This window comes from Varroa jacobsoni, unplaced genomic scaffold (assembly GCF_002532875.2).
Source record: "Varroa jacobsoni isolate VJ856 unplaced genomic scaffold, vjacob_1.0 scaffold_700, whole genome shotgun sequence".
Taxonomy (NCBI): Eukaryota; Metazoa; Arthropoda; class Arachnida; order Mesostigmata; family Varroidae; genus Varroa; species Varroa jacobsoni.
Window position 1 is genome coordinate 201,646 of NW_019213602.1, and position 27,279 is coordinate 228,924.

Sequence of the window (27,279 nt, forward strand, 5' to 3'; positions counted from 1 at the left end):
CGTGTCATTATGGGTATCAGTTTAGGTAGCCGAACATCAAAAATAATCAGGAAAACGAAGGAACTATTGGACAAAATCTCAATAGAGCAATTGAGTTGTGCTCCATTGAAATTAGTGAAGCCTGTTGGGCTGTATCAAGCTACTACGTTCATACTCGTCGACCGGTCTTTCATAGGTCGAACCAACCCGATCGTCGTCTATGCTGGCGCAGATTATTGCCTTCCGAGTGCGTAATTATCGAAGTCCGCTTAAGTAATCGTACAAACATTATTAATTCAAACTAATTATACGACCAGTATCGTTTTCAGTAATTTATTCACGTTTGTCGAAGTCTAGAGAAACGGGCTGAGCTAGGCTTTTTTTTTTTACCTTCAAGAAATACATACAGCTTCTCCTATATGACTTTCCTTTCAGTAGTATTTGACAGTACTAAGTAGATTAGTAAGATTAGTTATTTTTCCACAATAGATAATAGCAAATATCAATGTGAAATGGTGTTGGTAAATACAAATCCAAAATTTTCACGTACCTTTTCTACCCGATAGAAACGGGTGGTATCTTAGAAATGCTAAAGGGGGTCCAGAATTTACAAGAGCTGTCAGCTACATGTGTCAGATCCGATTTGCCCGCCAGACCCCGTGTTCACGACGATTCTCCGTCCACCTGCTTCATTCAACTTGAACAAGTAGGTTTATTAAACCATAAATCAGCTATTTTTTTTTAACACTTATTTTATATTTATAGGCAAATTATTGAGCATACTTATTATTACATATTCCCCTTCGCCATTTATTTAAGCCTCCCTAACCCAAATTAAACCCAATTGGAGAAAAAATCACTCCGCCAATTCAGGCATCTAGAGGGTCTTCAACTACCGCTTTCCCAAATATGCTCGCAGGATTTTCCTGGGTAATGCATCTGCACACTTTCTCAATGCAATCGCTTCCATAAAACATTGCTACCGGTCAGAGCATACTGATTACTTGGAAAAAAACGCTCAAGTTAAAACAGCGAAGAGACCTGATCAGTGCGATGTGTGTCAAGTGTAGCCGAAAGTAACCCGATGTTAAAAGAGCATAAAGCTATATAGCCATATATATATATGGCGCCTGGGTTCTGGGTCAATATTTCTATATTTTAAAAATTATAACATGACATGGAACATTGAGAAAAAAAAGATCTTTATAGCACAGCGTGGCATGATTCTTAACGTGTACGTATGAATATTAACAAGTAAATCTAGCGATATTTAGGGAAGAGATTCAATGATGGATTATTATATTTAGATCGGAATTGATCACATATCAACCCATAATAGCAACGGGCTGGTAGAACGATCGGAAATTATTATTATTCCCGAAGAAAGCAGTTGTACTGTATTTGGTTCCATTGTAACATATTCTAGGTGTAGCGGTGGCATAATCTGCCCTTTAAGTTTTGTACCCTCGAAGCATTTTCTTCAAAAATATTTTGGCCTATTTTGCTGATCGGTTGTATCTGTGTAGGGCGGACGGACGCTGAAGGCCGACGGGCTTGTCCAACGTTTGGCTGTTGGATTTCGTTATAAAAATGTTATTATACCAGCAAGGACTCTCATGAATACAATCGAACACGGTCCAGTACCCAAGCGACCAAATATGATCCTCTAAATCAGTCATTTTTTACACACCAATGAAAGCCCGATTACCTGGTGTTAAACACAACTGCCAAGCAATACGTACGAGATGGGTATGCAGGAAACTGATTCATGTATATCAACCATTGCAATAATGACGGTGTTATATTTTCACATTTTTTAAAACGACACTTAAGTTCTAAGATCCATTCAGCACTGCCTACCGATCTAAATTTGTGTGGAATCGGCTATGGTACAACGTTCAACGCTTAGTTATTTTCTGTTAAGGCACGTGTTTTTCGCCGCCCTTAAATATGGCGGCAGACTCGTACCAGCGACTTGTCAGCTATTCCAGACGTAGCATTTAGCTTAGACATTGCCTCTATATAAGATCTCTTTTACTCATTCTTCTCACATGCGTAGCTTATGACGTGTGCAGAGCAACAGCTGCGTCGGGCCATTGGCGAGTTATTAAGCTCTTGGAGCCCACCGGCCGGAAATTTACTGAATATTAACGGCAAAAACGATCTGCGCTAAATATTGGCCACGTTAACGCATCAAGCGCACCATTTCGTTTCTCTGGCGTTAATATATACCCTCATCTGCGCATTTCTATATCCTCAAAATCCACCTTACTTCAGCCGGTCGTTAATCCTGTTCGTAGGTTGTTACGTTGGAATGTAACGCCGACCTCAAGTTTCCACATGGCTTAGGTTCCTAGAGATGTAAGGTAGCGACGGCAGCGGCAATAGCTGATACGCATTCGTTGCATTGCGTTGTCTGGTTATCTATTCGAGTATACTTTTCCTTCGTCATCATAATGTCCAGTCGGTTTCTGCACTTTACATTGGCCCAAATAGGGGGAAGTGGCGTTTTTACGATAGGTGCATGTGCTTGTGGAGTCCTTTAACCATGCGAAGTATATGTTGCTGATAAATCGTCTGCCGTGGTGATTGACTAGGTCGCTTCGCTATTCGGATCGTTACACGAGCCCCACTCAGACATCTTATATGACGATCTAATTAAACGTTACCGTCAAACTAGATAGAAACTTGACTGCCCAGCCAGACAGTGTAAAGCGGACTTTTGAAAGGTATGTTGCTCGCAGCCGGGCAAAAGAACTGATAGCATTTTTGTTCCTTAGGACTTCCTAGTGATCTTGCTCCGACCCAAATTAACGATCATGGCTGCCCAACTAACATGAATTATATTTAATGCTGATAGCTAGAACACGAACAAGCGGAACGATAACTAATACTTTAATCAGAAACTACATACAACTGTCAATCGATATGACAAAAATATGTGCGGTCAAATAGGGAACAGTGAAGGAAATGAAGAGACGAAGGGGTAATCAGGTTATAAATCAAGCAATACCTTGTTATTACACCGGCGATGTCAGCTCATTTGGGCATGCAAATTAAGAGTAGACACAGGGCTTCACCGTTAATCCATGTTAGGTCCACTAATCCCAACGTAAAACGTTGTGAACTCGTTTACACAAGTACTAATTACGGGGCTGTATCATTTTTGCCTGTGCCTTTTAGCTGTTACAACAGCCAGAACTAGACAAAATGTGACGTAATAAAGAAATGAAATACGTGAGTGTTTGTGGGTAGTGTTTCCTTTGAAAATACACATTACGTCGTAGAAGTCGTGGGAATGAAGTGGCCGATTTCGGCGTACACGTTGCGGCGGTGTCGGCGGAGAACTCCGAGAACGTCTGACGGGGTTACATCAACAGAACTCGAGCTAACGTTCGCTTACGCCTACTAAATTAGTCGTACGGTCTGTCGCAGATTCAGTGTCGGATAATTCTGCTGGCATCACCGTTACGAAATATGTCTTTTTTCAAAAGAAATAGAAATTCTTTTTTGTAGTAAGATAACCGTGTTCGCCGTAACATAACGCGTTAGAGACCACACGTCTGGTGAGAACTTCCTTTAGTCTCTAACTTTCAGTTGTAAAATGAATGAAAAGTAAAAATGCTAAATCGGAATATTCGTTTGGTGCTAACATGATCGACTTTGCGTATAGTTAGAATTGTATTATCTCAATGGATTATATGAGTCAGTGATTTAATCGTCTCGGGTAACGGCTCCCTGCCAGCGTCTAGCTACTTGATTTTACCTTTACCCTTTACACCACCCGGGAACCCTTCTGAAAACTGCTTTGAAAAAAAACACAAGGAAAAATGCACACGCTGGCGAGTCATTGAATGTTTTTTTCCGATAGCTTTTCAAATCGACAAAGCTTTTCCATAGTTTTTTCCTTTATACTGGCTGTGTTGTCCCTTTCATTTCGATATATACACACTGTACGGTATTAAATACGTATAAAAACGCCGAACAAAAATAACATCAGCTCTGAATGTGAAACACTCCGTTTTTAATACTTTTTATCTAACGTATTCCATAACACACACCCACGGAGATATGTATACAAGTTTACCGTTTCAAATGGGTATCTATTTGTGTTTCTTTTTGACAAATATTGTTGGCAAACAATTGTGAACTTGTGTGTGTGCTACTGTATGGCTTAAAGAAACACTCTTAACCGTATCACATTGTGGTCTGCGGATTTTAAAGCAATGAGCGAATGATTCATAAGCAGAATAACTGGAATACGAGTACGATCACAGACTGCACCTAAATTCGATTTTTTGACGGCAGTAACCATATACTTAGAGAAAAATTTTATATAAACATTTGGATTTTTCACCGAAACCTTAAGGGCTACCTACGTGACCTATTTTCGTCGAAATATAATATTGATTCCCGTGACGAAGAATTTTAGCTTTAGCTTATGTCTATTGCTCAAACTGTAGATTTTTCTTCGCAAGCAGGCTACTCCACTGCTGTGTTATGGGTCTTTTGTGCCGCAGAGTTCCTGGATCGCCGTTCCTAATTAGTCTTCTGTGGTGGAGAACGGTGATTACTACCTGCATATTAGCTAGAGTTCAGAGCACCCGCCAAAATTGTGCTGATTCAGACGAGAAATGCCCGTGCCTTTAACCTGGGCTATAGGGGCTGTATTAGAACATTTTGTAAGCAAAAAAGTTCAGGTCTACTTTAAATAGGGCAAAAGTCTGGGTCGAAGTTGGTTTAAATGTCACAGCAGTAATGGTCATATTTAACTCCTTCGACTATATGCGTTCCTCTTGAAAAATATATCCTGAACTATGTAAAGGACGTCACCTCAAGCGGTAGCTGAATAATCTGTGAGCGTCTGAGCTAATCTAAGCATCTGAACTCAACACATAATTGCTATATAATAAAATACACTATCGAAATGGTCCGGCTGATTAAATATAATTAGGATGTCTTTCCTTGTCTGGACCAAAAAGAATTTATTCTCGCACAGCGTACATTTGCGACTATATATCATTGTTAAAGATTATATGAGATGTGGCTTATCATACTAAATATGTTGTGCCTTTCTGCTTTGTATATATTCTCCTTGTGTCTGTTTCGATGTTGCCTTTCGAACTGAAACTTTGGTGTTCGGCTGCTCTTTTCCCTTGTTCGCCGCTTGCTCCTTCATCGGATTAGACTGCGAGGAGCTTATTCGACATATGCTGGTTATCGAGCCCGAGCGCCGCTATACCACAGACCAGATCTTGTTGCATCGTTGGATGCGGGGCCCGCAAGGATCGCGGCCGCCGTCTCCACTTCTCGAAACGCAAAATTCAGTCAGCTCAGACAACGGCAGCGCTTCGTCCGACGAGGAAAACGAGTTGATCATCGAGCACATGCTCCAGATACCCAATTCGACCAGGGACGATATTGTCACCTCCGTGAGGGTAAGTGCAAATAAGGCGCTTTTAGACGCTTACTTAGTGATGCTCTCTGTGTAAGGGTTTCCATGCACAGGACGAGGCGTTTTCACATTCTCGCAAATTATGGAACCATACGCCTCTTCGTGCCGGTTAGTTCCTATAGAAACGACGAAGGCAATCGATTGAAGAAAGACATATTGGATGATTTGAGAAGCTGTCACTGTAGATGCTTCTGCTACCAGGTAGCAGTTATTGAAATAACTCCTAGGCAACTCAGCTTAGATGAGCCATGCGGACGCCATTATCCGTATTACCCGGATTTTTTACGGTCAAGTTTTTTTAGTCGAAGGAAAAATAGGAAAGTGTTAAACACCGCATGAGCTGGAACAGCGAGGCATATGTTAATTTACTGAGACAAACCATAGTTTTTTATTTCTGCTTTTTTGCTTCTTCTGTCTGGCCGCTTTTAATAACGTCTAAAGCAAGCTGGTCTGTTCTACGTACAAGCTCTTCTACACAGCGTACCTCCTTCCTCATGCATGTGTTCCTGAGCAAGCTGACTATGCTTCGTAACCATTTTGCGTACAATATTCCCGATCTATAACGTCTGATTCCCCAATTTGGAGATAGAGAAAAGTTTCAAGGACGCCCTACTAGCACTACTCTAATAAAACCCTCTCTTCCGTCGCGGTGTCTCCAGTGGGCGATGGGGCGCTAAGGGCGCTGAAATGTTTCCGCCGAAAAAGACTTATTTGCTCGAGGCCCAACTCATGCCCCATCCTCGCGATCTGTTTCCTTAAGTCCCGTCAGCCGCCAGAAATCTCGTAGCTCTTTCACATAAAGAAAATTATAACGTTGTCTCTCTTATTCGCGGTATCGTCGAACCAAACTGAGGACAGTCAACATGAGCAACGACGACCTTTAACTAGGCGAACATCAGTAGCAGCAGTAGGGTTAGAATAAGGCTCGAAACAGAACAGCAGCAGGCGTGCCTCCTATAGCGTCCGCGACTCGCTTTTAGGCTGAGTCATGTAGAAGCAGAACTTAGGCACTTGATGGGAAAAGATACCAGTGAAGCAAGCAAAAGTGGAGTCAGGAACTCCACAGAATGAAGCTTGATTGCAGAAGACGGCTGAAGCCTGAGTCCATTTTGACTAAAAAAGGTGACATAGATAGAAAGAAGCTTCTTCTCGGAATAAAAAAGAAAAAAAAATTTACAGGCATTTCTTTACAATTAGAGAAACTTTGTAGACTACTAAATGCTAATACATTTCAGTTAGTACCATAATAATGGAGAATTTCAACCTAAAAAGTCTAATAATCTAAAACGGAACAGTTATTTGCCATTAAATAATATAATATTTATCGTTCTATATAGATCCGCAAATAGTAGAACCCCCTACACAGGGGGATAAGTGAAGAAAATGGCTAGTTACCCGTCAGACGTTGCTATCTTTAGCAGTAAATCCATTACGATTCATCTTTGGTAAACATTATCAACAATATCAAAAAGAGAAAAGGCGTTAAAAAGATAAGTTGTTTTAGAACGGGTTGTTCACTGTAAATCATGAGTATATGGCTTACCATAGTGTAACATTTCCTTGGTCGCACTATTGGCGTACACAGGGACGAGACTGATAGGCGATACGATACTGTAATCAATAAAGAAGACTGCCTATGGCCTGCTCCGATCTAGTATATTGAGCTAGTAATGTGAAAACTACAAAAGGTTACTTCAGAAAAACCAGGCTTTTGTCTTACTCCAGTCAGGCTTTATGTTCCATGTTGAGCGAGTCCAACGCTCTCGAACCGCCATACAATCAATTAACTCGAAATTGAAACTGGATGTGTTTACTAAAAAAAAAACAAAAAAAAACTCTTCCATAAAGATACGCTATTGGTTCGCCGAGTTCAGTTTTGTTATGAGACCCAGACGCTCTGGTCTTATTAGAGTCCAGTCGCCTTCTTGCATAGGCTAATGCTGGCCAAAACCGAATTATATGCGTGTCATCGAGCGTGGGTTTGTAAATGAAGTTGGTAAGAGAAAGAGTTTATAGTGAGATATCCTAAATGTAATATTTGACTGTCGAGAATATAAAAGCCGATCCAGTGGCACGAAGGACACGAAAAAAGTAAATAGTCCAATCTCGCACTATCTTAAATTTACTGTTATTTATGTGGATTTAAGAGAATTAGCTTCGAAGTACACTATACGGCTAAAGAAACCGTAATCCTGTTGATTTTCAAGGAATAATTGAAAACGTTGTTTCCAAATTAGACTTTGCTCTTTCTTAGAGATGTAGAACATTTTGTATTGGGTCTGAAAACAGAGTTTAGTACCTATACAGATCCTTCTGTATTCGCTTCTACCTGTTTATTTGGAGGCTGTACACAGTTCACATTTTTCAAACCGTGGCGCCCTTGGCAAACGCGACTTCCATAGCGTGCCTGTGCTGCGAGAGGGAACGATATTCTTTGGGGTTAAGGTAACATCTATTACTGTGGTCTATTTAAAACACAAATTGTGTATAATACTCCCTGCGCTTGAAGGCAGAGCAGCTCGACCAATAACCTTTAGGTGAGGCTATTATTAGCAAATAGAGGAAAGGGTATTTTGCTGACGTTAAAGCGTAGCGTAGCTCCGTCTATCTAGCTTTAAACAAACACCTTCTACCCATACTATTCCGCTTTCGTCCACATAATACAATAGAATTAAAACGCAATACTTTAAATAGAAGGATTCGTTTTTATTATCAAGTTATCTTGATACTAATTAGATTACAATTGCGGCTTAATTGCTTTAAGCCCACTGTTAGGGTTTAACGGAAGCACTAGTTCATTTTGCTACCCCATCTATCGAAACACCCCTCAGTACAACCCATAGTAGAGGCCATTGAAGGCGTCCTTTCGTTCAAACGTCTCGAATGATTTATTTTGTGCCCTTGGCAAGGATACGGGCTATTGCCTGTCATTCCTCCCACTGAGTAGGCCCAGTGTTTCTAGGCCGATCGGCATAAATTGGTGTCGGTTAGTCAAATCGGTGTATTTGTCTGCCTTTGCGCAGTCCAGGGCGAACAACCACCCGTCTAGATCGAACTGCTGATAAATGATCCCTATTACGGTCCTGTATGGTAGAGACAAATTTACTAGGTGCCTTCCTGATTGGCTGGATCCGCTGGTAGCTTTATGACTGCCTCTTTATTCTCGTGCCAGGTTTTTCTATTGTTAGAGTGCATGGAAAAGGCAAGCACCTAAAAGCGCTCGCTAGCATAAGGTAAATCCTTTCTGTAATGTAGACATCTAGCCATGGTCTCCCCGTTTCGGCCTGATACCTCCACGACTGTACGGAGTTTTCGGCTCTCGAAGGAGAAACGTTTTTTATTTCGGGAAACCTTTCTCCAACGCTGTCGCGTAATAAACTGAACTTCCTTTGGTTCTAAGGAAGACTTTTCTTGTAAACCCTACCCGCTTCTGGCTCGCAGATTTTCAATTTCCACTTTTATTAGATAAATACCGACCGGATTAGGGCAGCGCATGCGATGTTGTTTTATATATAACGCAGGCCGCCAATAACAGCGATGGGTTCTTATTTATTGTTCACATAGATCTCTATCCGTAGATATTTATCGGACATAGAAATATAGGTTAACCTGTTATGAAAGAGGACGCACTCGTCAGAGGGCCACAACTAATAAACTTAGAGATTCCGTGGCGGCTTCTGCAAAGTTCATTTTAAATTTACATGTGAATCAGTTCCGAACTTCCAGCCGTTAACTTGTGAGACAAAATAAGACTTGCGTTCGAGGAACTTATTGATTGATGTTATTATTTCGACGGACATACACATCACAAACTGTTCGTTGGCTCGCATGTTGAAGTAATAACTTTTTTCTCGGTGAAGACCTTACACCGTTGGCGTACCAGATATTTTTATAAAACATCAAATGCTACAGCGACAGATTTTCAACCATAGATCCTAGAAGTGCAACTTGTCGAAAATATCAAAAGTCTAAAAGATGGAATTCATATCTGGCTACCTTTGCTAGGCAGTTGTGACAAAAGTGCCATCCATATATTGCATATGTCGGAACGTTTGATAACGGGTTGACTAACATAACACCCTTTTGAAAAACATGTAGGGTATATTGACGAATGATTAAAATATCTGGTCATATAGAGATCCAGCAGATCTAATATGCCGTCATAAATGGTGTATGACCTATACTTAAATCGGACCGATGCAATAGCCTAGTCAGGACTGACTGCATGGCCATGTTCTACATCATCTAATGATATCCGGAGAGACTTATTATGAACTTGTTCATAGTTTACGACATTTTGCTGTATGGCAATAAATATTAATCTTTCGGACGTAATAAATACTCGAATAAGACTGTAATATTTATAAAGTTGTTCAACGACCCCTCCCAACTGGGCCTGTTATCGTTACTCAACGACTAGCTTAGGCCTGCTGGGCGTTTCCCAGGTCGCTAGCTTAGGAAAACAGAAGTGGTTGAGTGCAGTGGATCGGGCTATGAGGCTAGGACCGCTCTAAGGTTGAGGCCTTCGCTTACGCCAGCTCGGAAAATCTCGAGATTTACATATGGTATAATGTTATAACATCCTAGTTGTTAGCAGGTGATGCTCAACGAAAAGCAACGAGACTGAATTAAGGGATGTAACCTACTATCTGTGGCAATGGTATGAGTGGGAGTTCACACAGGGTATACAATTAATGTGGCTGGCGATCAGGGTGCCGATAAAAGTGGTATTAGATAACTATTCCCACAAAAATGAACTTTTAAGAGCTGTTTTTGCTACTGATGAAGTTATTCATCAGTAGCAAAAACAGCTCTTATGAGACCATTGGGAGGCACTCAGGTCTCATCGCCACGTAAAGAACAATCTTCTATGCCAGTAGGAATTTTTCTGTTATTTGCCTATTGTCCAATGTCCAGTGTTTTAAAACTGGCCGAATCTAGCTTGGGCTTTAATGGCTCACGGCAGCACAACTCTCGTCTTGTACCGTCTTTCACTTGACGCGAAGATCTGACAGTTGAGAAATTAGACTCGAACTGAACAGCCCCCGTTGCGTTGAGACAAAGTAGAATCCTAAAGAGCAGAGCTCTAACGGAGGAACTATGTGACGCTGGGTTCGTATGGCGGATACTGGTTTTATTTAGCGTTCCCTGGTCCTCTTCATTTTCAGTACATGTTCATCATGCTGTTGTTATACGAGAATATAAAAGCGAGTGAAACGTAGTAAACTAAAGTTTTGGGCCAAGAGACTTAGGACGGGATTAGGGCGCCCAGCAAAATCAAAGCTTTGGAAAGGGAGTCGCTTCTTTGGCTATTGCTTTTTGTTTGATGTTTGCAGCGAGCATATTTCAATTGGATGAGGCGATTGGATTCGATAATCGGATCTAAGAGGAAGTCTTTCATTGTTTCAAATAAATAAGTTCTCGCCATAGTGCAATGGTAACGTGTTTGCTATTGAACCTATGGACAGGTAACCGTCTAGATTCGAATCCGGACGTAGGCATACTCCGTCGTCTGATGGCGTGAAACTCCAGACGTGAAAGTCGGAACATTCTACTTTGACTAACTATGCCTGGTTTTTGTGTGATATAGAGTTACTTGGACGTCCTTCTCGAAAAATTCGGAAGGGTTCTACCTCGAAACACATAGTGCCAACACAATAAATCACAAGTGCCAACGTTAGATCAATGCTCGATGGCGAGACGCCTACATTTACAGGTCGACGCTTTGATGTTATTAATCGTGGCATGATTTCTCAACGGTGGCACAATCCCAAAAATTGCAATATCAGTAGAGATAACAATAACAATGATGACAAATAGAATATTTCTTTTTTTGTTCTTTTGCGTTACCAGGAAAATCGCTTTGATAACTACGCGGCAATCTTCCACCTGCTCAAAGAAAAGCTCCGCATGGAACCAATGCAAACCCTTCTTCCTGTGGTTGCCTCCCACCAGAGAAAATCGAGTATTACCACAGGAGTTGGTATGTTGTAGTATAATTTGGGTAGTTACGCTGAAAACTATGACATACTGTCGCTAGTTGACTTCGTGTGTCCCGGGAGCAGTGCGTCGCGTCAATGGAGGTCTAAATGCCCAACTTTGTATCCCTGGCAAATGACGAATTGTGGAAAAGATCGTTGCGGTTTCAACACGAAAACCCCCAACGTCCGGCGATTATCATGATGATCGATTTAAAATTTTCCACCATCGTATTTCTGTATAGATTCCGTTCGTATTACATTAGCATGCTCTTTTCGATTGGCCTACGCTCTATATATATATATATATATAAGTTGTTTTGCCAGTCTCTATGCGATCTGTATGTAAAGCTGACTTCGTCAAAGGCGTCCCGTTGCCTGTGGGTTATATGAAAGCTGACTACCTTTTGCACTCACTAGCCACTTTTCTAAATTAAATTTGTCATTTAGTATTTGTAAGCATGTCTGAGTTCGCAATGGCAAGGGAGTTTACGTAAAGAACACGAGTGCTTAAGAATCGTACTTTCTGTTGTGTTTCAATGTTACGATGCGCAGACTTCCGGTTGCTGTTGCCGCTTAGCGCACAGGAAACAGGACTGGATACTCGGTCATCCCTTTCTCAGAGAGCAACGTATTATTATCGTTAGTTACTACTATTAGTAATTATTATTATCCTTATCGATTATCATGTACTTAATCGTATTTGCGTTTCAGTTGAGCGCCCCCCTATTTCGCCGCCTTCACTCAGTAACGACAGTGCGGGCTCCAACTCAAATTCGAATTCAAGCCCGTTGGGTTCAACTACCCCCAGCGCGTCGCCAGGTCTTGCAGGCCCGCCCCCAGTTGGACCTCACGATCGGGTATTGGACTGGACAAAGGATGTCCTAAATCACAGCGAGTCGTCGCTTGAAAAAGTAAACCGCATAAAAACAATTTCAGTTGAGCATGCCTGAAATTGTGTGACGAAAGTGTGGACGTATTATCAGTTTTATTCAAATGATACTTGTTGTCTACTGCTCGTCGCTTCGGGACTACAGGAGTATCTATCCACTCAGATGAGAATTTTTATATTTGTGTACGCACTTTGAAATTCGAAATTAGCTCATGCCGGTTAACTTCCTTTTAATTTTGTTTCTTAAGCGTAAAAAAACAAACGCAATAAAAATTATTATTATTATTAACAGTTATCCTTCTTGAGGGCAACGGCGCCTTTACAGAATGGCTGGCTTTCGGAAGATATTTTGATCGAAACTGTTCGATCATAGCTGCCCTAAAAAGAATTTGCGCCGAACGTGTGTATCATAGCCATGGGTTATAATAAGTTCCTTCTAATTCCTCTACTTCGCGCACAGTTTGGTGAGAATTCGGAGCAGGACACAGACGAGGACGGGTCGAACGGGCCTAAGGACATGTACCAGGTGATCCGACGTCACACCGTGGGACCAGAAGAAGATGCCCGACAGGGGCCAACGCCTCCCATACTCAGGGTAAGCCTTACCGATCCGAACAACGTCAAATGGATTTCTCATCCTGGTTTTAATTTGTCCTATTTTCCTGTCGTATTATTTTCGTGTATTGTATTTGCATAATATACAGCCCAGCTGTCGACACCGCCAGTGTCATCCTAACGACGTACGATGCAGTATAGAGCGCAACATTGCCTGCCTCGCAGAGTTACAATCAAGTTGCCAAAAGCTCGTTTCCTTCCATCTAATTTTTTGGATACGTTTTTGAATACGGATCGTGTTCGAACTGTGTACATGTTTTTTTGCTTCTTGTTTTTTACTCCCAAAGGCACTAACTCGAGTGAATTATATATGGTACGTGAGAAAGGTAAGAGTAGCCCCGATGTTAATTTCTGCGTTCTGTGTTACTAACGAAGTGATTTCCAATCCAAGCCTATTCGTCAGTATATCGTACTGTTTCTCAAGCGCCGTATCGTTTCTCCTAAGGTGAACATGTAATAATTGGTTATTTGCTTGAGGAAATATTAATTAAATGAAATTTCGTTAAAAATGCCCAATGCATTGCTACATGTTGAAACAGATTTACGGTTTGTTTTAGGTTTCTGCCTGTTATATTGCATTGTTTTTGAAATATGTAAAATTGTGTCATTACCTCATATAGATTTCGATGTTTATTAACCAGCATCGGTGTCCATTAGGTCCATTGAAAATTAACGCCTTAATAATTTGCCTGCGTCTAAATGGTCGTCTATCCGTCGTTCACTCTCGTTGTTACCGTTACCTCTATGATGAGTCACCCTTCTTATGCTTTACCCCATCGTTACGTCGCCATATATCTTTGAGGATCTCTAATTGATACTTATTCAATCGATGTCTGTGTGTCGATTGGTTCTCTCCGTTTATCTGTCGGTCCTGTTTTTTGTTATTATTGCCATCGTGATTGCTGTTATCGTTGTCGTCATCGTAAACGCTGGGGCTTCGGTAGGTACCATTGCCGATATCAGCGCTACCCCACACGAACCTGCCGGCCAATTTGCCCCTTGTACAGAACGAGTCTCCGCAGAACTTCAGTGTTAAGGATCAGCATTTGCTGAAGCCACCTGGCGCATTTGGTTCGACAGCGGCGGGGCAGGGTATCTTCCGCCGTGCATCGGACGGGGGCGCTAATATCAGCGTGCACTATCACAATCGCTTTGACCACTATTTCAACTATAACTACACAAACTATGGACAGCCCCCACATCTTCAGCAGCAGCAGCAGCAGCAACAGCAGCAGCAAACTCAAGCGGGGCCCTCCCTCGGGGGATATAGTCAGCCGCCGTACCGGACACTTAGTCCACAACAACGCGATCTATCTGTGAGTATTGGAAAGATATTTACAGACACGGCTACAATCAATGTTTTAACATGAATACCATAGCCATTTTGTCAATGTTCGTCTTTTATTGTCGCGAAAAATTTCTATGTTTTCCAGTATGACTGCTTATAAACCTATATATAGGCGAATATATAGAACTAGGGAGAAAAAAAGCGGGTGCGAGGAAATGATGTGTCAAACAGCAATTTAATAGATTTCCAATCGCTTTTACTGGTAAGCAGCATTACGGAAACATTCGTAGTATTCCAAACAATGCTTAATAACCACAAAACTATAGTTGTGCTGTTCTATCGAATAATCCATAAAACGTAAATCTAAAAGATAATCTCGATAATGAAGGTGATTTTGCGTGTATAGAAGATACTACGTAACATCTACTCTATGCCTATAATGCTTGACAAAATTACCGGTAATAGAAATTTCTACAGAATTTTAAAGCATAGCTCGATCTTACAGATTTTCGAAATTATTCTCATTTACCTAACATCGTTGATCTTTGCTACTCACAGCGGTATCTGAGTAAGTATCAACTTTGACCTGCATACTCTTTCTTTCCGCCCATTTATCAAGTCATACCTGCGTACTGAATTATGATTATTCATGGACAGAATTCTAACAAAAATGTTTCCACGGTTTTGTACTTCTTTCTTTTTCCTTCTTCTGTTTTATCTTCCTTGTCCTTTCCTTCCTGCTGATGTTAATCTTCTTTCTGTTACCAATGCCTAATGGTGTCCTCTACCTCAAACCCTGTACTGCTTTTGGCGGCGGACACTATTTATCGGCGGCCTGTTTCTGCGTTGTTGTTGGACTTCATAAATCTATTCATGCTTTTCTCATCCACGTCTCTCATCGGTGGCGGTCGCCCCGGTGACGGACGGCTGTTTCATTTATCATACCCATCAACCATTGTGTTAATGCTGGCTTCGAACACGGACCAATTCCCTCGTATGCTGTTGGGGTCTGTTCTGCGTTGTCAACCTGACCGTTTTTGCGGACACTGCGTGTTTGTGGTCGAAATTGGTGCTTCTACTGCTGCTGTTGTGATTGCCACCACCGCCACTACCCACGCCCGCCCCTGTCGCTATTGCGACTGCTTAACTACAGCCTCGCCGAAACCGCGATGAAGCCGGTCCTTCACACGATGTTGAGCTGAGTCCACGGCGTTTACTGCGCGCCCGGGAGCGGGAAGCTGCGGCCGTAGCAGGCATGGCCGAAGCAGCGGGTGGTGCGGGAGCTTCGGCTTGGTTTCGCAATCAGATGATGTCCGGCGGACGACAACGTCGTAGTGGCCTCATTGCGCTGCTTGATAAACAACAGCAAAGTCATCATCGTGAGTATATATCGGATCACAATATTTCATAGATACACAGTTACGTAATTCGATTGATCGACATTGATACTGCTCGTTGAGGACGCTGTCTATCGCGTGAACTTGGCTAGCGGAATCGGCTCGCAGTGGAATTGGACCCTACAGCCGAATGAAAGGGTGCGCTTCAGAAGAGAAGGTCAAGATTTGACCAAGAGAATTGTAGGCGATGTTCAACTACAGATGAACGATGATAGCGACATGCTACATGGTCTTCAGCATTCATTGATTATTTTTCAAAAGCTGATCCTCTACGTGTGTCTCTGATCTGATCTAGTGCCTATGTGGTAGGGCTCTGCGCGCTTCAATGCCTATAAAAACCATTGTGAAAATGGTTTTGTAGGTATTACAACAATTTTTTTTTTCAATTTCAGGACACTTCTCGGTGTTCAGTCTCCAATATTATACATGCATTCATAGTAATTACAAACTACCGACACTGGACACGTATCCCTTTAATATTGCTGTTTGGGCATACCAATTTGGTCGCATCTTGCCCTATGAGTGTGGTTAACAACTCTGCTTGCCTTTGGAGCATCTTTTCAATAGATTTAATTGTCCAATTATATAAGTACCGTCCGAGTTGTAATAACCCGACACCAACTTCCCGAATAAGGTTTTGTAACGCTTTTAAATTGATGTTACCTCTATGATTCGTAGTTACCCGTCGGTGTAGTGAAGGCGGTGGGAGCCCGCCTCCGTTAGCGCTAATGACTCCTGGCGGCACGACACCTCACATGGTGAAAGCGTTGCAACAGGAGCATCAGATGCTTCAGCAGAAGCACCATGGGGCCACACTCAGCGATAGCGAACGAGCTGAGGTGCAGCGAAGGCATACTATCCATGTACAACAAATGCAACAACAAGCGCAACACCAGCAAAGGTAAATCTACTGAGTAGCCCACTTGGTCGTATACAAAAATATAACGACGTGTATTCTACTGTTGCCATGATCTCTTTTTTTTGTCAGTAACCACTGAACGAATTTTTTTTATCACCAATCATTCAAGTTTGAGCGATAAATCGACCCATATATATATATATATATATATATACCAAATTATCGGGGACATTATATGTTTAGGGATAGTTTTGAATAGCAAGTCGGATTGCGAAGGCATAAACTAATAAATAATATATGGCGCCCTTAAAGCAAGTGAGTAGGAAATATTATACAGAGTTCGTATAATAGTCGTTCTAATTCATCTATTAACCTATCCTTGCATTGTGTTTTTCTTCCATACGCTTTCATATTGTCTTCGCCATCTTCCGCCACTTCTCTTTCCGCTAATCGCTCATAGATTACAAACCGGGGCCCTGAACCTGTCGATGAGCTCGCCTCCTTCAATTGCCTCCTCGCCAGTGCACACTCCATCGGGGCATGCGCCTCTCTCCCCACAACTGGCCCGTCTGGCTTCTCAGCAGACAGTTCTTTCGCAGCTCCAACGGCTGCAACTGCAGTTCAGCAACATTGACGATCCGTCATCACGTTCTTCGACCCCTTCACCACCTGTCCGTATCCCCCAGCTAGTCGTCACCGATCTCAGTCCCATGATGATGCCTCCTCCGTCTAGCGCCGCCGCGATGTCGGCCGGAGCAATGGCGGCTGCCGTACAAGCAACTGCTACAAGCGGCTCCTCTGGTAGCAGCAACAGCAGCAACGGCGGCGGGGGTCCACTGGGAACCCCACTTTCGACACCGCTCGGCACACCGGGCAATTCTGGTTACATTCCGCACATCAGCATCACGGATGAGAAAGGCGAGGACTGCGCGCTCTACTCGCCAACGCGATGGGTAGATAGCACGACCCTTGACGACTCGTCCCCGACGACGTCGGGGGGCGCCGCTACTGCAGGCGGCCTGCCGACGATCTGTGAACACGACAATCTATTCGAACCGCAGACCGTTTATAGGCGCGGCAGTGCCGAAAACGACTACGAAGACATAATGGACTACGACCATACCGCGGGTGGCCATGCCTCAGCGCACATAGGCGGCGCCACACCAATTGATATGCTGCAGAAGACGCCCAGTGGTTCGCTGTGCATACAGCTGTCGCTACAGCAGGGCAGGCAGGGAAGTTTGGGAGAGATTCAACGGGCGCTGGGGGAGCGGGCGGCCGATCTCGTATTATCACGTTCAGAACGAGGTTTAATCGCGTTCGAGCCCCAGGGGGTTGTCCAAGTCGAGCTTGAGCTTGACCACATGCTGCTAAAAATGCGCCGGCTGAGTGGAGACAGTGGGGATTATTCGCGGCTGTGCCACCGCCTCATCGAGTGTATGGATTTAGTTGTTGGCTGACGTGAAGGCACGAGAAAGCCTGGTGATGATGCTGGTGAAAACAATGCTGATATGGATGGAGACGACCATGGAAATGAAGACGATATGGTGAAAAAATTGAAAAACATCCCAAAGACGACACGGAACAGTGGCAGGAATTAGAGCAAATGGAAGAGCAGGTCTAGAATCGAGAGCTGAATGGGGACTATGTACACACGAGGGCGTAATTAGGAAGTACACGAGAGGGGGATGAAGGAAAGGGAGGGAAGGAGCAAGATCAGGGGGTTAGGGCGAACATCAGAAATGATGATGCTCATTACGATGAAGCAGGTGAATTTGTGGGAGAATGGTAGGGGTTAGGCTGAACGGTATACGCAAACAGGGGAATGTAGGATCAGCACAAAGAATTAGAAGAAAACTTGCTCTTTTTTTTTATTTTATTCTACCAACTTTTTTTTGACTTAGTTACAAGACGCCAGTACTACAGTTGGTAGCAAATTTAACCACTAGGACGATCGTCTTCAGCAGGAAATTAACAGCGAAGAATGCACCGCCATGCTAGACATTTCAATGTGCGACACTCGGACATGTCGACCTATATTCGAATCGTAACGACTAGATTGTTTATACATAGCCGTAATGACTTAATTATTTTTCTACAATTCTATCGTAAATTAGTAAGCCGATTACGAAATTATTAAGGTATACTGCGCGCCTTGGAGAATGGGTTCTGGTTGTTACCTACATTTCACGTAGTTTACGGTCCTAATGGATCTCGGTCCACGAACCGCTGAGCTACTACGAACCCAAACGTTGAACGCGGAAGGAGAAATCATGGGGTTGATGAAAAGTAACACTACTTGACATTGGAGAGAACAACTTCACCAGTTTCAGTACAATCCGCTTTTCCCTCTCATAGAAAGAGTGGACATTTTCGCACTAAATGTCTGTCGCTATCGTTGTCCTCACAGGCAGAGCCGGTAGCGAAGCTCTAGCACGGGCCGTCATACAGACGTCGATACGCGCACACGGCGGTCTGTTAACATCGTGATGAAATGATCATACATCGAACAGAATGCTTTCATTTACCAAAACTAGGAAACTATGGGGAAAAACGTCACCAGTATAGTTTATTACGTAGTTATTCAATCGTCGCAGTAGTGCTATACTGCGATACTACAAAACAGGTAATTGGTAACGGGCAAATGTCAGTTCTAGCGCAAGTCAGAACGCAGAAAGGACGAAAAATAAATTGTCTATTGTACGTGCAACGGAAGCCCGATGAAGGTTTCCATGTTATCTACCGTGTATACATATATGAATTCTATTATCTAGAGGAGATACACAAATCGATAGGAGGTGTTGCTTTTTAGGGCACAACGTAGTAATTCTGTGGGCGTAAACATACGTTTATGTTAGTTTTTCATTTTGCTATTACATTGCCGAAATGGAATATAGCAGTCGCCACTTTTCCTGCTCTCTTGAAGCTCGCCTTAAGCCCCTTCGGGCCATTGATAATGTCGGCAGATACGTGAGCGTACAGGCAAGAGCTCAACAAGCTAACGTAAGGAAAATATAAAATTATGTAAAATCAAGAAACTTATTTTTTTGGAACGTTACTTTTGGTTTATGTAAATAATTTGCCTCATGATAATGTCATTCACTTCAACTTAGTAGTTTTTTTTCTCAGAACATTTCAGAACTCAACAACAGAACAAAGATACTACACCCTATTTATGTTCACAGTAAGAGATATGTAATTCGCTCAAGCCCGTCGCTTTCCAAATTTTATTGGGTAACCGTGCGGTCGACATATAGCCAATCAAGTGATTGTAGTGTTGAACGTAAACGACTGGGCTAGATTACATACTTATCCTACACCTGCTCAACGATTGGCTTGTCTCGCCAACAACGTGCCCTCTGCGCTTAACTTAGTAATAACGTAGCGGTTATTATCAGATGCTGTAGCTCGAATGGCCCAGTAAACTAGCAAAAACCCAGCCGACAGAGCTCGGCAGAAAGCAGACGGCAAAGTGCAATACGCCTGCAACATATAATAAAGTGGGCCAAGACTATATTTCACAATCAAAATTGAAACAAGCGAAAGATAACATATACAACACACAGGCTAGAAAATCTATCAAATGGCTGAGGTGAAAAATGTTATGGAGATTCCATCAAGATAGATACATATATATATATATATATATATATATATATATATAGAGAGAGAGAGAGAGAGAGAGAGAGGGGAGAGTATGAAATGATGCTGATCTGCGATGATGATGATGAGTAAAAGCAATGAAATCTGCCATGAACGCTCGGTGTAGCGCTCATGACGACTAGTTGTGTATGCCTGGCCCTGCCTCAGCGTCCCATTAAATGAAACAACTTCCATGAAAAAAGTGACACAAACATTACGAATAGTACGAGAGATATGTACATGACATATTGCTAAGCGTATATCTGAAATTGACCTAGTTCGGGCTAGATAGGTTTGCTAGGTCGCACAGCTCGGCTGGAGTTGGATACTGTAGAATAGAAAATGTGCGAACGGCTTTAATCAACAGCTGCAGCTCGAGGTTATTACTGTAATTATTGTTATTATGTTATCTTATGGGATCTGAGATGGAGACATTTCAAGTGTTCTTTCGACTAAACGTAGAACAAACGAAAGAAACGGGCCAGAAAAATCTATGGACAACAAAGCAGCCGGCGGTTAGACAGTTCAGGCTCATTGTTATCGCTCAGTGAGTACGGAAGAAACAAAGGAGTGATACAGGTGGCTTATATATATATAGTTGAAGGCGAAGAAAAGTAGCAGTACGAAGGCAGGCGGGCCGGGGTTGGATGTTTGAGTGATTGTAGCTCTAGCCGGGCAGTACGAAGTTGGTCTTACGTACTGTTGTCGGCGCAGAAGGTAAAAAGGTCACAAGACGGTGTCCTGTGGCCAGCCTTATATGATGAAAAACCATCGCTCGTTGCTAACTGAGAGTGAAAACAATTATTTAGATAGTTCAGTAATAGACGACAAAATCAGTGAGTGTTGGTAAATTGATGAGGCAAGGAAAAAAGGAGAAAAACTGTTGGCAACAAACGGACGGAAAAACGGTCCGTTTACAGGTGTAGTTGAGTGTGTGTCTATGTGTATGTTTGTGAGTGCGCGAGTGGTAAGAGCCGCAGCAGCAAATGTCATACTTCATTGCTCATAAAGGGACGGCTGACCAACGGTGAGGTAAATGTAGACAGTTGCATACGTGAAAGCTGTTTCAGGGACGATACGTAGAGTGCAGTATAAAGGGTTATCGATATCTAGGGAATATATCGTATCAGGTTTTTGCCGCGAAACCAGTACTCGTCACGATCTAGCTGGCAAATATTGATAACGGTGGCGAGCGGGCGACAAGGATCGCTCAGAGGATTCTTCAAAAAGTCGTGAGACAATATTCTACGGAATGGACATGTGGAAAACGCATGACATGAGCGCGTATCGCTGTCATTAACTAGGAAAAACAGCGACAAAGTGCGAGCAAAACTGATACAAAGGTAAAGTAGACGTTCCCGACAAAGATGGGATGGTTTGTTTTGGAAGAGCTAGGAGTACAGAGTACTTTCTCGATTGGGGACGCGGCAACGTTTTAGGTAGACGCAGAAGATCGTTTTGGTAACGCGCAAATGAAAGAAGAAAATTATGCGACGTATTAAAACCAAACAGTTAGAAGCTACACCGAACGCAGAGGCGTCATCAACAGGAGACGGCAGCCGGGAAAATAAAATTAAATAAAAAAATAAACAAGTAAATAAATAAGAAGGGATGCGCTGGTAAATTACAAACAGATCAATTGTTTATTATTCTCTATCCCTGTAAATAAAATGTGTACATATAATATTACCACGAGCTCAAAGTTTATATTTATACTATTATATACTTTATATCATTATTGGAATTCGGGAAAAAGAGGAGGAAAAGTGTATGTATGCATGTAGGAACGTCGTGCTTTTGCGATTCGTTTATACACCCGGCACCACATCGTCTAAATTAAAAGACCATGAGGAGCAGAACGTTAGCAAATCGATGCTGTCCCCTAATATCTACTACGATCTAGTTTCGCGCCTGGCACACTATACAGGAAATAAAGAAAGAAAAAAACATATACAAAACGAGAATATTTAAACAGATTTTTTTCCCAAATGACTTCGCCGTTTCTACAAGATAAGTTAGATATTAAAACCTGCTCCTAAAAGTTTGGGAACTTCAAAGTTTATCGATCGGATTTATAAGCGTGGTAAAATGTCCGGTAAAACTTGTATTTTTTTTCCAGAGTGAGTGTAGATTTAAGTGAGTTAACTGCCCAGTAGCCTTATCTACCTGTTTGTTTAAACCGAACATCGACCTATCTAACAAAATGCTGGCTGACGGGAAATTGAGACAAAAATTGGGCAATATTTTTAAGGTTCGGATTACTAGAAATTCAGTAGGTACTGTTGTTTCCATCAACGTTAACACAGCCATACATTTTACTTGTAGCTCATTTAACACGGAATTAAAAATAGTCGGAACTTGCTTTGTTTTATCACACAGCCAGTGCAGTAGGTCACTCTCGTTTGACGCTACAAGCACTCGAGGGCGAAGCTTGAATTAGCGACTTCTGCCTGTTCGAGCTTAGCCGTTCAGGTTACCACCTCGTTTCAGTTGGAATTATCCTTTAAATGTACGTATATATTCGTACGTACATACATTTTGGCTATTTTATTCCCTTTTCGATAGCTCAATTTTAATGGTCACTACTCAAAATTTAGTAAAACTTCATTTATACTGTGTCATTCGTATAATGCTAAAATATACATAAGATGGGCACGAAAGTTTGTCCTGCGTCTTGCTTCTTACCTAACGACTGCCGTGAAGCCGCTGTTTTTCTGTGACAGAGAACCGAAAAACGTCATATTTTTCTCCTAGTGGAAAAAAATCAGTGTCGGCTTTGGGGGATTATGTGCCTTGCTAATTAACCGATGACGTAAACTACGCACAAGTTAAATCAACGAGCTGGCATCTTTAAAATCTACTGCTTCATACACGAGTCATGTAAAGACGGCAAGGCTCAGTATTCTCTCCCCGATCCAAGTAAGTGGACGTCCGAGACCGTGGGTACCCTAAGGTCGGTTCAAATATGCTTAGCTTAGACCGGCCGACGAAAAGAGAAACGTTAAATCTGTCTTAGAAATAGAAATTTCGACAATTCCATTGTGTATTTGTATGTTACAGTTGATAGACGTTGACATTGTGAAATTTTGCTAATTACACTGATTGTATTTTAAAAAAAAAGCACAGATTGAGTCGCAACACGGTTAAGACACCAATTCGAGTATCTATGCTATCTATCTATTGTTACTTTAATTTCAACTTGTCAATATGTGCTTCAGTCGACTCGTATTCGTAAAAGGTTTGATACCATACTCTCGACCTTTATTGTAGAGGTGATAGCTATAGGTGATTTTTTCGCCAAACGATGAGTATGTTCACTGTTTTCTAAAGTATCGAAAATAATAACACCTAGTTAAGGTATCGCTGAAGGATAGATCTATAGTAGTTTAAGTAAAGCTAGGTTCAAAATACGCCATTATATAGGTGACTGGCACAAATTCACTGCGGTCTATAGTGGATAAAGGGTAAAATTACAATATAGCCAGACACCCGACTAGCGCAAGTACGCTAACACAATACAGCTTATTATGTAGTAGCCGTTTGCAGAGCGAACAATTTCAGTTGAAAATGTCCTGCCTGATTAGGCCACTTGGCCTACTAGATACACATGTAGACGCGTAGTCTTGCTTAAGTCGCTGCTAGTGAGTTATTCGTACCAATCTCGGCGATATAATTTGGCGATATCTGCTAGCCTAAACGGTTTCATCTCATAAACAATCACTAAGATGATAATAGGGAAAAGGACACCCAGAATACTGCTACTAGAAAAAATTATACTGTTTTGTTATTTAGTATTAGCCATAGTCCTAATAACTAAGCTTAATAATAAGTAAAAATAATAATAAATATGGTCTATGACCGCTCACATTAAATTGGAGACGTGATGAAATCATCTACTTACGTTAATTTTTCATCGTTCAAAATAATATATAGAGTTCATTTAATTCTAGATCGTATTATTTTTTTCTTTTTTGTATATTTGTCCTGTATTGCTAAAGGAGCCTGATCTCTGGGACAATCAATGGATGCGTCGTAACGTTTGTTCTGTACGAGCATTGTCGAGTATTCTTTCTTCCGTAATCTTGCACGGTGCCTCAAAATACACTGGAGTATGTCTCGAGTAGCGTGTTATATGACCTATATAAATACGTACAGTTTACAGATGTACGAACATTTCTGTGTGTCAAAATGAAAGGTACCCTAGCCAGCTTCAACCATCCATGCTACTGGATAGCAGCGGTGTACAAATCTATCCGCTCGGACTGATCGTTGGCTTCTGTACTGTGTCAGTGTCCAGTCGACTGTGGTAGGCCGTCGCCGACATGGGGGAAGGCGCCATGCGTCGTTTATGGGTCACGTTGTCTGATTAGGCGGCGACTGGCGCCGATTGTAGTTCGACCGAAATGTAACCGGTTTCATAATGCAAAAGCTCGCTGAAGTTCTGCTAAGTCCCCAGCTAGCCCAGCTGGTCGCAAAATGCTTTCCAGAGCCAGTGTCAGAAAGCTCGAGGGAGCCCCATGGCCGTGGGAGATCGGGAACGTGTCCCGCACCTGTGTGTTTCTCGGAGGGTTTTCTCCACGTGACAGCGTCGCCGTCCATTTTCGCCCACTTCTCGACGTCACCCTCAATCGACACCTGCACCATCCTGCACTTTGCCTATCGTCCCTAACCCCACATCATCCTCCATCGCTTTGACCCAACCCCCGGCGCCTGCGTGACATCTCATTTTCCAGGTCGGAAGCAAGGAAAACGGGGCAAGCAAGCGTGCGACCTTGGACGGCCTCGGTAGCCGCTGCGGCCGCCGCGACGGTCACCGCCTTCCCAAACGAGTACCTTGCGAGTCTCCAAAAATAGCATATTTTTGTTATTGGTCGCCTATCTTTCGCTCTGAACATCTCTCCCAGTTATTACCCTCAGCCACGGGTTGTCGGTCAAAGCGGCCTGCGCGGCCGCTGCAGTGGCGGTCAGTGTTTGTACGGCTGCGAGGACAGACCGGCAGATAAACGGAGAGACACACAGCTCGTATTTTGCCATCGTTCGGAATCAGCGTAAACTGCAATGGATGGTGGCGAAAGCCTCTGGCGCCAAAAGTTCGTTATCCGCCTCTTTATACGGGCGTATTGGGCCAACCGAGTCCCCTGAAAGAGGAGGACTTAATCCTTGCTTTCATTATTTACCGTGTTTTGAAGAGGAAATCCGTGCTTTATCGAATAAAATTCTACGAGTCAAATTTTATCGACACATTTACACTGCAAGTATTCTATCATGCGGACATGTAAGTTCATGATAAAAGCAAAAAAAGGACGCCCTCAGAAAGATAGTTGATGAAGCACCTAATTTAACGGTGAACATGCTTCTATTTCGAAAAGGAACTCCATTTCTGGTTAGCTGTAAATCTGGGTTCCTTTGCTGCACATCAGTCAACTGATAGTACCTAACAATAAATAATTACCTCACCCTTACCGTATTGTGACATGCAGATGGATGTGATTTAAATATAGTAGGCGAGGACTCGATACTGGCCAGCTGCCAGCGTGGTACCTTCTATCGAACACCAGCGTTGCGGAACGGAAAGAAATATCTGGAATGGCAGACGTTGTGCAAAAAATTTTAGTATTACTAATGCTGACACAATTAGGTCGTACTTTTTATCGGGTCAGACCGGGTCATATATTCAAATAGTAATTCATTTTTGCTGAGGAAGACGACAACTAGAGCCACACGCTGGGTTTGTGCAGCTGCAAAGTGCAGCTTCTAACCTGCGCCGTAAATAGCGTTCAGACAATTATAACCAATAATTGACGGCTGTGTGATTACAATATGAATGAATAGATGTTTTTTTTTTTTACTGCATAGTATTAGTATGGAGCTGCTTGGGAAAATTTCTACCTTATTTACTATTTGTGCTCGTCATGGACCTTATGCTTAATTTCTCCGAAGCTTCAAATAATAGATGAAATCTTTTTTACCATTTCTTTTGTTGATTACCCACAAATACTATTATCTAAAATTGTTGAGCTTTTTAGCTTCACTTTTGCAGGGGTCCTTTCTGCATTAGCTATTCGTTATTGATATGATCTTGTTTAGTCGTTTGAGGGAATAGCCTTCGACCATACTTTTCCTGGAGTAAATTTATCATTGTCTATTGGTTAAAGAATACGTTTTCAGTGATTCTCTTTTCCCTACCAACTGCTCTAGCCAGCCAGAGCGGTAACCGGACACATGGCTGCCGTGTCACCGTGGGCGTACGTTGGCCAAAAGATCCACCGGCATAATTTGGACTGGACCGTTCTTTTTCTTTCTATTCAAATGGTGATACTTTGCCGATATATCCCTGCAGCTCTAACCAGCATTAGATACATTCAGGATACAGGCTGGCCATCATTGTTGGTTAAAGGATTGCTCCGACAAGCTGCCCGGTGATGTTGCCATGACAAGCACTCGCGCATCATTCGCCCTACGTTCAAGCTTCAGTGTTTATTTCATACTAATCTCATAGTTAATATGACATTTGACTTCGGCTGATACAAGTAATTACATGGCATTTCTATTAGTCTTACCAATAAAATTCATGTAAAAAATACAAGATGCAGCCTAGATTCAGTACCAGCCTTTTCCTTTTTTAACAACAGTGTACCACATGGCGCCAATGCTATGTTTGTCTACTGCCAATTGATCTAATGCCCCCGGGGTCTTCCTTTTTGGCTAATTGATAGTTGGTACAGTTTCGTAATATATCCAGAAATACACTATCAAAATTGGAATTCGTTAATATTATGTGTTCGGCTAACAGGTCCCGGCGCATGAATAGCTGCAAAATAAGAGGGATCGCTGGCTGTGAATATATTTTGGATACAAATATGCTCATACGAAAAACAGATACATATGCATATAAAATAACATATATCTTGGCGATAGAGAAGCCACACGAGCCGTGTGAATTGTTTTTACATAACACACACACACATGTTACGCAAGTGACGGCAGGGAACGATGTTCTTCTTTTTTTTTTTTTGAATAACAGTTCCCTCTGAAAGAGGAAGATGTATCGATGATGATATTACGTTTGATTGCCCCGTTGAATAGATCATGCGTAATAAATTTGTGTGAAAGTTTATACGAAGGTGATTTTATTAGCGCCAGGCCGCAGACTGGCTTATTGATTATTTTTTCC

General features: G+C 42.3%; 1 protein-coding gene across 18 annotated transcripts in view; it reads left to right on the forward strand.

Annotated features, from left to right (window-relative positions):
- The window catches only part of LOC111262779 (uncharacterized), a 72,079-nt gene extending 50,279 nt beyond the window's left edge, over positions 1 to 21,800 (forward strand). For 17 of the 18 annotated variants that reach the window (XM_022837306.2, XM_086969321.1, XM_022837311.2 and 14 more), the window contains 9 exons: positions 5,167 to 5,417; positions 11,288 to 11,417; positions 12,127 to 12,326; positions 12,765 to 12,899; positions 13,207 to 13,245; positions 13,864 to 14,235; positions 15,361 to 15,586; positions 16,283 to 16,505; positions 16,924 to 21,800. In XM_022837306.2, the coding sequence (XP_022693041.1) occupies positions 5,167 to 5,417; positions 11,288 to 11,417; positions 12,127 to 12,326; positions 12,765 to 12,899; positions 13,207 to 13,245; positions 13,864 to 14,235; positions 15,361 to 15,586; positions 16,283 to 16,505; positions 16,924 to 17,923 (2,576 nt within the window). In that variant the 3' untranslated portion in view covers positions 17,924 to 21,800. The remainder of the gene's footprint in view (positions 1 to 5,166; positions 5,418 to 11,287; positions 11,418 to 12,126; positions 12,327 to 12,764; positions 12,900 to 13,206; positions 13,246 to 13,863; positions 14,236 to 15,360; positions 15,587 to 16,282; positions 16,506 to 16,923) is intronic. The other variant, XM_022837318.2, reaches the window with a different exon arrangement.
- The last annotated feature ends 5,479 nt before the right edge of the window (positions 21,801 to 27,279 follow it).